This window comes from Falco punctatus (genome assembly GCF_963210335.1).
Source record: "Falco punctatus genome assembly, chromosome: 2".
Classification (NCBI taxonomy): Eukaryota; Metazoa; Chordata; class Aves; order Falconiformes; family Falconidae; genus Falco; species Falco punctatus.
In genome coordinates, this window is record NC_137581.1 from 5,003,262 (window position 1) to 5,016,369 (window position 13,108).

At 46.0% G+C, this 13,108-nt stretch overlaps 1 protein-coding gene across 4 annotated transcripts in view; it reads right to left on the reverse strand.

The window, feature by feature from the left end:
- Positions 1–12,576, reverse strand: part of NARS2 (asparaginyl-tRNA synthetase 2, mitochondrial) — a 54,620-nt gene extending 42,044 nt beyond the window's left edge. The window contains exons 1-5 of one of the 4 annotated variants that reach the window (XM_080374820.1): positions 10,368–12,576; positions 7,229–7,338; positions 6,241–6,361; positions 5,433–5,573; positions 1,750–1,830 (exon numbers count right to left, since the gene is read on the reverse strand). In XM_080374820.1, the coding sequence (XP_080230946.1) occupies positions 1,750–1,830; positions 5,433–5,573; positions 6,241–6,361; positions 7,229–7,338; positions 10,368–10,499 (585 nt within the window). In that variant the 5' untranslated portion in view covers positions 10,500–12,576. The remainder of the gene's footprint in view (positions 1–1,749; positions 1,831–5,432; positions 5,574–6,240; positions 6,362–7,228; positions 7,339–10,367) is intronic. The other 3 variants (XM_080374821.1, XM_080374818.1, XM_080374819.1) reach the window with 3 other exon arrangements.
- Between the last annotated feature and the right edge of the window lie 532 nt (positions 12,577–13,108).

Consider the following 13,108-nt stretch of genomic DNA (forward strand, 5'->3'; position numbering starts at 1 on the left):
ATGTGCTTATTTTTATGTCCGACACTCTTCTGTCACCCTTATTTTTATGTCTGACAACCTCACATGCATGGCCCAAGCCAGACTTAAAACTTCCCCAGATTTCCACGATCAAGAAATGGTGTCACTGCTCCAGTGGAGTAAAGTGGTCGCAGCAGGATAGCAAGTGGTCCTGGACTTCTGCTAGCCAAGACCAGCTTTGCAGAAACAAAACCAAGTCCTAAATTAGGCCAGACAATGAAGCGGTACTCAAAGAAGATACAGGAAGTCAGGGAGAACTTCCCAGGAGCAATTGGGTTTCTGAAGCCCTTTCTTTGTAGCACAGGCTGCTTAATGGGATCTGACTCAGCACTTAATCTACACCTTTCAAGCACAGCTGTCACTGTATTTCTCCAAGACAGGTATTATTTACACCTAAGCAATCACACTGGAGATGGCACAAGGTATTTGCCTTGAACTTTGCATTTAGTTAAGATCCAGTTTATACAAGTTTCAGCCTCACAATTTAGCACCTCAATCAACATTTGCATCAGTGTTTCTGTTACTACCAGCCACCTACGCTGTAGTCCTGCATCCTCTGCAGCTTTCAAGTGGATACAATTTGTACCAAAGACATAATACACTGTACAGCTGCAAACTGTATAATGTTCTCATCATTAAGTGTCACTTGTTTTCACATCTTAATTTGCATGCAACAGCCTGGAACAAACCTTTGGTAGCATTAAGGGATCTCAATTAAACAGGAACAATTTAGTTTAGCTAATCAACTCTATTGTCCCAGCAAGCAAAATGCTGAGCCACATGTACTGGTCTGGAAGGGAATCACTAGTCGTGCCGGTTAGACCCCGAGATCCTGAAGAACCAGTACACTGAGGCTCTTTGTCATGAGGCTGGGCAGTGTGGAAGATGCGATCCTGCAGCAAGCAACTGCTACCTCAACAATTTTTCTTGGGTTTACAGATGATTCACCAGCAAGGCTGGAGCCAGTAAGCATAAGTGGCAATGGATGTAATTGTTTGAGACAGAAGAGTGGATTTCAAATATAGAAGTATAAAAGGCAGGCGGAATTTCTTATGATTCATGGATGTGGGGGTTAGGAATCATGAGAATCTGTGGGGAAGGTCTTAGCAGTTACAGCTGTATTGAAGTTTATAGGAGATTTTGACCCAAGATGTGAAGTACTTCATACAATGATAGACTGTGGCAGTAATTTGGTAGATGGCTGGTAAGACCTGGCAATATTGGGGGAAGATCCCTATATACAACAGGAGTAGCTTTGTAGGGAGGAATATATACACAGGTGAAAAGGAGTTTTAGGTATTGCTGACTTTCTTTCAAGGATTAATCTCACAGTGAATTATATTCTTTGTTTCAAAGCCAAGAAATATTTGCATGTAGTAGGCTGTCCTGAGTGTTCCATCCCTTATCTTGGATTCTTATGATCACTTCTTTCTGTTTACTAAAATGTTTCACCTCCCTATGTTCTTTGTAAACTTTTCCACAGCAGCAGGGATAGAAAAACCTCATCAGTACAAAAGGTGACGATTAATGTACAAAACAGCAATAAAAAAAAAAGTGTAATGCATCTATTTAAATTATTAGTTGAAGCAATGGACTGCTATATTAAAAAACATAATCACAGAAGTACATAAAGGAAAGGTTTTGTGAAGACAAACAGTTCCTCTAACCTTCAATGACTCCAGAATGCTCTGCAAGCAAAAATCAAAACAAACTTTATGGAAGCCAACTTACCTCAATTTGAAAGAGTTCTCCAGCACCTTCACAGTCATTTGATGTAATTATGGGGGTATGAATATGCACGTAGCCATTATCCTGGAACAGACAGAACACTAAAGTTAACTAGCTAAAGATATCAAACACACACCAACTTCAAGGATGACATCAACTAGCACACATCATAACTCGGCTATTAGCCCCCAACTAGGACAGCATATGTACTTTGTTCCTTACAGGGACAAAGACAAGGGACTAACTCAATGCCAACATGATTTACAAATCAATAATGTTTACTACTTGGGTTTTTTCATCTATGTTTCATAAACAAATGAAATTTATGCCATTATTATGTGGGTTTTGCAACTGTCCATCTCTACACCATTTCCCTTTCTTCTCACCTAATCCAGTATTTTTATATTTTTGGGTAGTTTCAATCAAATTCACCCCTACAGCCTCAAAACTTCAGTTTCTTCCAGCTTTTTCGAAAATGGGGGTTAGGCAGAGGACACACTCTCAGTGTTCTCCACTAAAAGAAAACAAGTATGTTAAATGACAGAAAGGCCAGGCTGGACGGGGCTTTGAGCAACCTGCTCTAGTGGAAGGTGTCCCTGCTCATGGCAGGGGGTTGGAACTATACAATCTTTAAGGTGCCTTCCAACCCAAACCACTCCGTGATTCTAAATTACACACTGCACAGCAGAGAGGCCTTAAAAACATGCAACCACCATGAAAATGTCAGTCCCACCTCTCATCTTCTTAAGAGACAGGGTATACCCAGGTTTGGTCATGCTGTAGGTACCTGGAGAATTAACTATTCATGTAATACTTCACAGATCCAGAAGTGCCCTCTGAAACCAGGAAGGATGTACGAAGAAAGAGCCCCTATCTCTGGGTTTCTCTGCAGTGCTGCTGTAGGCTTGTAGACCATCTGTAGCCCAATTTTCAGTGGATAGGTGTATCACGTGGACATCAGACAACTACACATGGCATGTTAGGAGCAAAACCAGGAACCAAACTCTACTCACTGTCACTTTCCTAACTTAGTCTCACTACAGAGATCAGGGGTGGAGCACAGAGATCACACCTGTGCATGTCAAGGCAAACAAGAACCTGGAACTAGCAGAGTTCAGCTGTGAACAAAGGATTTGTTTTCTTTTGCATCACTAATGGCTGCCACAAAAGAACTCTTTCAAAATCAGGGTGGGCCAGCATTACCATGACAGAGGCAATGATGTAGCATAACCCATTGTCTATCTACACAAAACATTAATTAAAAAAAAATATTACAAAGCAAATGTTTCTAAAAGCTCAGTTTCACAGCTTTTACTAAAGCAATACAGAGCAACCATTCACATGACAGGCTCTGGTCCTTATCACCAGCTAGTTAAAAGGCTAGGAAGGCAGCAGCAGTATTTACTGTCCATCCTGAGAATCACACTAAAATTAAATTTGGACCAAAATGTTTGTACGGACGTGCAATGTATTTTGTGGAAGTACCCTAACATGACCAAGAGGCAGGAAAGACACTGCAGTCAGCTCTAGGCTACCTTGGTTACAGGTGCAAAGACCTTGGCTTGCGAGTGCCTGGCAGGAGCTCCTCACTGAGATCCAGTTACGACACAGGAAGTAGTTTCAGAGTCAGAACTTGGCCTGGGACGGTAACTGTAGCCTATCAATACAAAATGCAGGTGTCTGCCACAATCCCATGCATATTCCAGAGACTCGGTGGTCATGTGACCTCCCAACCCTACACGAGATTTTGGAAAATTGCCTGAATTCCTCATGCAGTAGTAGCAGTTTCTGTAAAGCAGCATATTTCACACAGAAGACCATTCCTTTCCAAAGCATGGAAGGGAACTGCACAGGTCTGAAAGATGAGAATCCCATAAAAACCTCTTGGACACTTCCCCCTTTTAAAAGCTCCTAAAATACTTCAAGTCACTCTACTGGCTCTGACAAACCTGGAAGTTAATGCATGCGCAAACTGAAGGTTGCCATTCACATCACAACCATTTCACTGTGCCTAGGAACGGCGTTCCTAGCCCACCTGGACCACAACACTCAGAAGAAGATTTAAAGATGATGTTTTAGCCTTCAACATCCAAACCAAAGGCATTTGGCATTAGTCATTCACTGCTAGAAATGAATGTGCTGAAAAAAAAAGTTTTTGAAGTTACAGACAGTCTAGCTGATTTCAGGTGTGTATTCCTAAACCCCCACTTATTTTCTTCCAGCATTAAGGTCTTTATAGCTTTGCACAGTGAAACCACTCCGATTATACTTTCCAGTTACAGTATGTTCTGACATCGTCAAGTTGGAAATTGCAACATTCTTGGGACGATGTAGGTGGCAATTTAAAGACTGCTTTCCTTCCATCAGAAATGGAGCAAACCACAGATGTTCCTGGTGCTAGGAGAGTCGTGATACAAGCATTTGCAAGCATCAGGGCTGGGACCAAATCTTCCTTATCCCTTTAAAAATAACTCTAGTGTAGCTCCTGCTGTTCAACTAATAATATTTTTTAATACTGCTCAGCTCTTGAGCATTTTAAACAGTCTGAGCCGGAGTTAATTTGGAAAAGTAAAGCCTATGCTTTTTTTATCTCGTCTGGCTTCCTTGTCCACGTCTGAAACCCAAGTCGTAGCAGGCAATGCCACCTTGTGGACACCGGCACAGAGTGATTCCCAACACAGCCGGGTCTGTCTTAACAGCTGGCACGATGCTGAATGCAAGCCCAGCTTTACCTGACACAGTATTTCTAATTCTAAATAGCATGCAATTCCACACAGGTAACTCCTAGAGCAATAGAGCAAGCACCACTGATGGTGACAAATACCAGCACACTTGGGACCAGAAATTCTATCTCAACAATTCTGACCTGTTCTTTGGACCATACTAATTACTTACACAAGAATTTTGTAATCGGAATGCTCTGAATATAATTGTACTCAAACCAAGGCCAGATTACCTAAACTAAAGTGTGTTTATTTCAATGAAAAGCTTTAAAAGAAAGGGCTCAAGTGCACTAGAGGACTTGCTACCTTTATCTACCCACACAAAGAATTCACTGTCTCTATATGGCATCTGGAATCAGTTAATTCACTGCTCCCACCACCTGCACAAAGCCTGTACCATGCCCACAGCTTAAGAGTGACACACTCATAAAGCGCAGGCACCTCCCACCCACCAGTCTGAAATGCATCAAAACAGGAGTCTCCTAATCTCAGCTAACAGCATCCAGACAGACCTGTAGCACAGCAGTAGAAAGACAAGAACCGAGGAGGAATAACATGAAGCACTGAGTCAGTTTGTTGGTAGCCTTCCTGCACCACAGATTTTTCTGTGTGGGAGGAGGCTTCTATCCAAGGACTGCAAGGTCACTGCTGAGGATGGGTTAACCAACTCCATATTATGTTCTGTTCCACAAGACCACACATGCTTGCAGGCGATTATAGTGCAACTTAGCAAAAAAGGATAAAATAACTAACAGAAATGGGCAGAAAGATGCAAACAAGACCACAGATGTGCTAGTCTGATCATAAGCCTGAGCCAGGCTCAGGCCTGGAAAGAAAACCACCGTGTCCAAAACCCATACCCTGCAGTCAAGACATCATGCTTGCTGGCTCCCTCCTAACATGCTCCTATGAAGCCAAACCAGGGGGGCATTTTATACGTAAGGCTCAGTACAGAGGGACTACCTGGAAGAATGCGTGGATGCCTGCAGTGGCTTCACTGCGGATTCTCAAGAGGGAGCTGAGCGTGTTGTTTCTGCACCGCAAGTGTGGGAACTGTCGGACGTACTCCAGTGGGTGCCTCTCCTTCATTTTCAGGGGGAACAACTGAAAACAAGGAAAGAAAAATAAAACTACGAGAACTTGGGAGTCGATGCAATTATATTGCTATTCATGCAATACCATCTCTATCTACTAAAACTCAATCGTCCTTACAGAGCAGAGAACTAGATGCTTTTGCCTATCTTTTCTAGTTATTCTGTAGATTTTATAATGCTTATGGCAGAGCCATGAACACAAGAGAGGGTAACAGTGTTCTGATATGCTCCGCCTTTTGGATGCTGAGCCCCCTTGAAAGCCAGCTGTTCATCCCACTGCTGCAGCAGTGAGCTGATTCCAAACATGCCTGTGGCAGACAGGATCTTCCACCTGCACCATCTGGAGTGTTTTGCCAGTCCCACTGCTTCTCCAATTCGTATTGCAGCCAGACTTATCAGGTAAGCCACCTGGCACAGGTAAGTGCTTCAGGGTGGGACATATGCACGCTTTTAGCTGCCAGCATGTAGAAACAGCTCTGCCCCAGAAGACAGATTTCATAGTGATCCCATGTTTCTCCTTTTGACACACCCTACAGACACCACTGCCAAATCAAAGTGCAGGACCACTCAGGCTTAAGGAAAATGCAGTTAGAAGCATGCTTTGCTGGACACTTGGACCTTTGGAAGTTAATTTCCAAAGCAATCCTACCAGTTGGACTCCTGCTGTTGTGACATACCCAGGTATCACAAGGTCCCACCACACGAATGGCTTCAGCTTTCAGCTCCATGTCTTGCATCTTATGAGGACTTTTGACCAGTTCCCCTTGCACTTCCACTGCACTTCCAAAAGTTAAATCTCTAAGAAACCAAGAAAAAAAAACCAGCTTAACTAGGCACTTACACAAAAGTCAACTACGTTCAGAAGAGCCATTCCTGTTAATTTAGCTGGACCACTTGAGATCACAAGAGATACTGCAGCCATAGGGCTTAACTGATGAAATGAAAAATTATTAAATGCATAGGCGGAAATGTGAAGAGATTCACAAACTTAGAGAAGAATTTAGGAAAAGGTTGCAATGCTGAACAAGTGAGGGGAAAAGGGACAGACTTTTATTAGAAAGGGCTCTTGGTGTGGACAGACCAGGCTTATAGAAAAAAAAAAAAACTCATTACAATTTATTTTAAAAATCAAGTTACACACAGAGGGTTCCTGGATCACACCAACACACCCAACCCTAGCCCAAAGAACAACTGAGAGTAACAACCAAAATGAAGCTGTAAACCAAGTGCATTATTTTATTATAATAGAATAGGCATGCCTATCTAGGGGATATGCCTACCAAGCCAGCCCTGAAGCTGTTACAGGTAGAGCCCAGCACTCTCCAGAACCTGGGGGACAGTTATTTCTAGCTACATCATGTGATTTACAAGTAAGTACAAAGTCCAACAGGAGTCCAAAACACCAAAACTGCTACAGCTATTAAATTAGGTCCAAATTAATCTCACAGGATGAGCAACCGAACCACAAGGCCTCAGCTAAGCTGAGACAGAGTAGTCAGACACTCTCCATCCTAAAAGCACATCCAGAGACCCCAGCCTGCAGTAGTGCCTTTCCTGTGGTCAGGTGCCAGCTCCCGGTGACCCACTGGCACAGGAAAGGAGGCCTGAGCAGACACCTCCAAGCACCGGTCAACGTATTTCTCCAGGTATCTCAAACGGACCAACCTATTTTCCAGGCTGGGATCAGCAACCACCTGGAGGCTTTCCAGAGAACTCCCATCATTTATATGGAGGAACAAAACTTCTTTCTGGGATCGGACAGAGCGGACCCAGCCCTAGAGGAAAAAGAAAAAGAAATTTGTTATTTCTTGGCATGATCTCTGTATAGTTATAGTCTTCTTCCAGCTGAGCTGGACATGCTACTTCAGGCTTCTTTCAACTTTTTACTGAAATAAAAGAAAATATTTCTTTAGGAGCAACAAAAATAAAAAATAATTAAAAAAAAACCCAAAACAAGTAAGTTATTGTCAATTTTTCTACTGACTTCATGGCAAAGAGAAACAAATCTTTAAGCAGAGACATCAACTCTCCTCCTGAGCCCAGCAGGGACAACTAAGATCTACCTGCATCTCTGGGGAGCTGAGAATACAGAAAGAGGCAAAGTACTCTGAAGATGAAAAGCATTTTAACGAAGTACATATTCTTATTAGTGACGTCCTTCTAAAACACTTCTTACTGAAGCAGTAGACATGAGTATTATGATGATTTTTGGTATCAATTTTTGTTGCTGTACCACCTGCAGGAAAGTACCAACTGAAATTTTCTCATTAGTTTACGTGCCCTAAGCCATTGGACTGCTAAAACAATGATGCTGCAGCCAAGAGATGCAGGTGAAAAATTACATATTCAAGCAGAACAAAAATTAATTTCTTATACCTCAAAATCAAGACTGCTACGCTGTCCCCATGGGGGAAAAAAAAAAAACCTAAGAAAAAAATTTAGAAGCATTCTTGTCCAGTTTGACTAAAAGGATTAAAATAATGCAGAAGTTCTTTGTAACAGCAAAACAGTAGAACTGACCACGTACATATCAGACTAATGTCTTATTTTGAGTTTTTCAATGACAAGTAACATTTCCCTTAAGAAATTAAAATGTAAGTCAGCACCCAAGGCACCAAGTAATAGAATCTAAAATACAACTCCCTTAGTTGCTCCCCAGCTCACAAGAGATGAGACAAAGCTGCCCTTAAAAGCAAAACTATCTGCTGAGGAGCTTCCAGCCCATCATACAATAACATTGTACAGAACAACTGAAAACAGAGCTGATTAAACAACCGAACTGCTCCTTTTCCAATCAGTCTTGTCTTTTGCTTAACTGTAAGCGCTCAAGTAGTTCCAATTATTTCAAACTGAGCAAATGCTCCAGGGATTTTATACCAGACAAATCAATGTGAATCCATCTACTTCAGCTGTCTGGACTGAACAAACTTCAAGAATTAAACAGTACCATAAGTAAAGCATTCTTAAAACTACAACATGTCTACTAACACAGACAAGGCATTAGCCAGGTTTGTGTAACAGGAGAGGACAACTGCACACAAAAACTATGGAAGATTTGAAAATGATGAACCTAACTGTTAATGAAACTTCAGCTTTTGCTCCAGCCTCACAATTTCACAGGCATTTACCTAGACAACCTCTGAAGGGTGATCCACCTGACTCAAGAACTAATGCAAGAAACCAGAGTCTAAAACTGAAAACTGATCATCTGGGTATCCTCGTATTCCTGTGGCTAAAGCAACAGGTGCTTAAAGCCTGAAGCTGCTGTGCTTATCCTCTGTGTTCCAGTAAATCCCCAGAACACATCATATACATCATACTTGATGCATTACCTTTAAGGTATAACAGCAGATGTTTTTTTTTCGTTTCCTTCCTTGTGAGTGCTCCTTAACTAAACACCCAAAACCCCCTGAACAAAAAAACCCAAACATTCTCAAGAGCTTTGTTTTCCACCTCATCAGGCTGTTCTGGGATTTGTTAAATAAGGAGATGAGTCTTGCATCCTGCAATAGGAAGTAAGACAATACCCACAGGCTTGTATTGGAGCAGCAGAGGCTGTAGCAGCAATGTTTTGACCACCTCACACCTTACCAGAAGCAATGTGTAGTGACAATCCCAACTCTGTACTTTCAATAACCTGACTAGAACAAGGGTGGTTTTAAGCCAGACCAGTTCCCCAACCCAGTTTAATACAAATTACATTCTTGCCAGCACAGGGAAAGAGCAACAAAGCGGCAAGGACCTAGGGTAGAAAAAAAGGTGGTATTGCCAGTTTTAGCACCAGTTTATTCCAGCTTGCATTACTGATAAAACTACATCTGAAAAGTACCTACACTGGATGAGCTTCTTCCTACCCTATTAGGCTTCATCTACGTGTGTACAGGAACACCAGTGTGCACAAACTGGCTTTTGAGTTTGTAAAATCATAGGATGGTTTGTGCTGGAAGGGAGCTTTACAGATCACATAGTTCCAACCCCCCTGCCCCAGGCAGGGCCCACTCCCCCCAGCCCAGGCTGCTCCCAGCCCCGTCCAGCCTGGCCTTGAGCCCTGCCAGGAATGGGGCACCCACAGCTGCTCTGGGCAGCCTGGGCCAGCGCCTCGCCGCCCTCACTGTAAATCCTTATAAATCTCTCCTCTTTCAGTTTAGTTTAAAACTGTTACCAAATACCCCAGTCCTCCAGAGATTCATGCAGAAATACTGGTAACTGCACACTTCTAACCAAGGGCCTTGCACTAAAACAGGGACTGTGCATCTGCAACCACTGCTCTGTCAGTCGGGAACACCAGAAAACAGGTATGCACAACCCTGCAGGCCAGAAAGGAATAAAGTCCACTTCTCCCAGTCTACCTTGGTTCCCAACAACTGGACACAAACATCAATGAAGCTCTTACTATTGGCTCTACGCAACACTACTATAAACCCAGAGGTGGAACGACCCAAAACAAAGCTTTGAAAACGTCAGCACAGAGGCAATGGGTCACTGTCCCAAACCAAACAGGTAATAAAACCGAAACTGTTTCAGTATAACGAATCCCACTGACAGCCTTTCCCTGCACATGCCGAGTGACTTCAAAGCTTTGTACCTGATCTAACAATGGCAAACCCAAGAAATACATTGAGAGCCGGCTCTAGAGACTATCAAGGAGGGTTGTACGTTTAGCAAAATACGCTGCAGAAGTTCTAGCTTTCCTCCCTGAAGCACAGGTAGTGAAACCGGCGTGGGCCGCCAGGCCGCCTCCCTCCCCCGCCAGGGCTCTGGGCCGAGCCGCTACCAGGCACACCCCGACCTGCCGGCCACACACCTGCACTTTAACCTCGCCGGCCGGCTCCCGCGCCTCCAGCGCCTCCCGGACACGCAGCCGCGCCGCCCGCCGCGCCCGAGGCAGGGAGGCACAGCAGCGGAGGGCCTGCCAGCCGCCCCGGGCCCGCAGCATGGCTGAAACCTAGCGGGCCTGCCCGCTCCGGCGGCCCGACCTCATCCCAGCCCGCTCCCGCACGGCTCCCGGCATGTGACGCGCCTCCCGCCGCCTCACGTGACCGTCTCACCCAATGGGCGCCGAGCGCTGGCCCAGCGAGCCAATCGGAACGGAAGCGCGCCGAGGGCGAAGGGCCGCCCTTTCCGCCGCCTGGGCGCAAGGGCCTCTGGGAAATGTAGTGCATGGCCTGTGGTGCGGCGGGCGGCAGCGGGTTGAGGCTGTGGCGCCCTGCAGGGCACAGGGGACGGGGCCCCGTGGCGGGAGGGAGGGATCCCCATAGCCGCGGGAGGGATCCCCGTGTTGGGTGACAGGGGGTCGGCGGGGGTAAGGGATCCTTGCCCCCTGTGCTGGGCCCTGGTGCAGCCGCCCCTCGAGCCCTGGGCTCAGCGTTGGGCCCCTCACCCCCAGACAGACCCGGAGGGGCTGGAGCGTGTCCAGAGCCGGGCAGGGGCTGGGGAAGGGGCTGCGGCACAGCTCTGGGGGGGGCGGGGGGAGCTGGGGGACTCAGCCTGGGGAAGGGGAGGCTCAGGGGGACCTTCTTACTCCCTGCAACTGCCAGACAGGAGGCTGTAGAGAGGCTGGGTGTGTCAGTCTCTTCTCCCAAGGAGCAAGCAATAGGATGAGAGAAAATGGCCTCAAGTTGCACTAGGGGAAGTTGAGATTGGATAGCTTTAGATAGGAAAAATTTCTTCAGTGAAAGGATTGTGAAGCATTAAAACAGGCTGCCCAATAAAGTGATGGAGTCGCCATCCCTGGAGGTATTTAAAAGGCGCGTAGATGTGGCGCTTAGAGACATGGTTTAGTGATGGACTTGGCAGTGCTGGGTTAATAGTTGGACTAGATCTCAAAGGTCTTTTCCAACCTAAATGTTTCTATTATTCTGTTATTCTATCCTGCTGCCTTCTGGGACCTTGGCAGCACTGGTGCTGCCTTTGTGTCAGGAACCCCTGCTGGGTTCCCACCGCCTCGAGGAAGACTGTGGGCAGGCCAGGCCAAAGCCTCTGGGGAAAAAAACCTAATGCCAGCTGGGCTGTCAGCCAGGCCAGGCTGCAATGCTGCTCCTCACCGGGCCCTGGGAGCACTTGTGGTAGCAGGCTGAAGGGAGAGGCAGCCCTTCTCAGTGACAGTGCGGTCTGGGGATGGTGTGCTGTGGATGTCAGGGGCCGTCTGCCACTCTCCTGTCCTCCTGGGTCCCTCTCCGGGGGAATAAGTCCCATGTCAGCCCGTGCTTTTCCTAACTGGGGACACAGTACTTGGTTCTGCTCTGCAAGCCGTACTCTGGGACAAGACCCTTCTCCTGTCCTCTTTTCAGCCTTCAGCTCCTCTGAGTGGCAGGTGAGAAGCGATCATCAAAATGAGACTGTCTCCAGCCCTGCAGAGAAGGACCTGGGGATCTGTTGGGCAAGAAATTGGACATGAGCTGGTGATGTGCACTTGCAGCCCAGACAGCCTATTGTATCCTGGACTGCATCAAAAGCAGCATGGCCAGCAAATGGAGGGAGGTGATTCTGCTCTTCTGCTCCATTCTGGTGACATCCCACCTGCAGTGCTGCATCCAGCTCTGTGAGTCCCCAGCATAAGAAAGACACGGACCTGTTTGAGCGAGTCCAGAGGAGGCCACAAAAATGATCAGAGGGATGGAGCACCTCTCCTGTGAGGACAGGCTGAGGGAGTTTGGGTTTTTCAGCCTGGAGAAAAGAAGGCTCCAGGGGCACCTTATTGTGGCCTTTCAATGCTTTAAGGAGTTTATAAGAACGGTGAAGAGAGGCATTTTATTAAGGCCTGTAGTGACAGGGTAAGAGGCAATGGTTTTAAACTCTAAGAGTGTAGGTTTAGATTGGACATAAGGAAGAAATTTTTTACTCTGAGGCTGGTGAGACACTGGCAAATATTGCCCAGAGAAACTGTGGGTGCCCCATCCCTGGAAGCGTTTAAGGCCAGGTTGGATGGGTCTTTGAGCAGCCTGGGCTTGTGGGAGGGGTCCCTGCCCAAGGCAGGGGGGTTGGTCTTGATGATCTTTAAATGTCCCTTCCAACCCAAACCATTCTATGATTCTATGAAAAAGGGGTAAAGTGCCGCTTCCCCATGCAGCCTGAACTATTCTGCTCTGCCCTTTGCCTGCTCCGTGTGCACCTCTCTTCTGTGCAGTCACGCTGCAGGAAGGCAGCGGCCAAACATGTCTGCTGTGCTTGTGGTCAGAGGTTGTCTCAATCCTGTGCATTGATTTTTGGACTTACAGTGGGTGAAACAAGGGACAGCAGCAGTGTGATGCCCCAGGGCAAGGAAATGCTGGGAGGTAGCTTTGGTAGTGACACTGCTTGTAGGGAGACAAATCCCTGCCTTGCTGCAAAGTCTTGGGTAAGAAAAGAATTGCTGTCAAGAGATCTCATTTAAAAGAAACAAGCTGGGCTCATGGGAAAGAGAAGAGGAAAGCTTTGTAGATGCCTGGTTTCAACTTTCCCCTGTGGTGCTTTTTATCTGTGCATGAAAAGCTTCTTGTCCTCAAAGTCCCCATGCTGCTTGCCAGGGCCTTCCTTTACCTCTGCCTTTGCTCCCAGTAAGCCAGT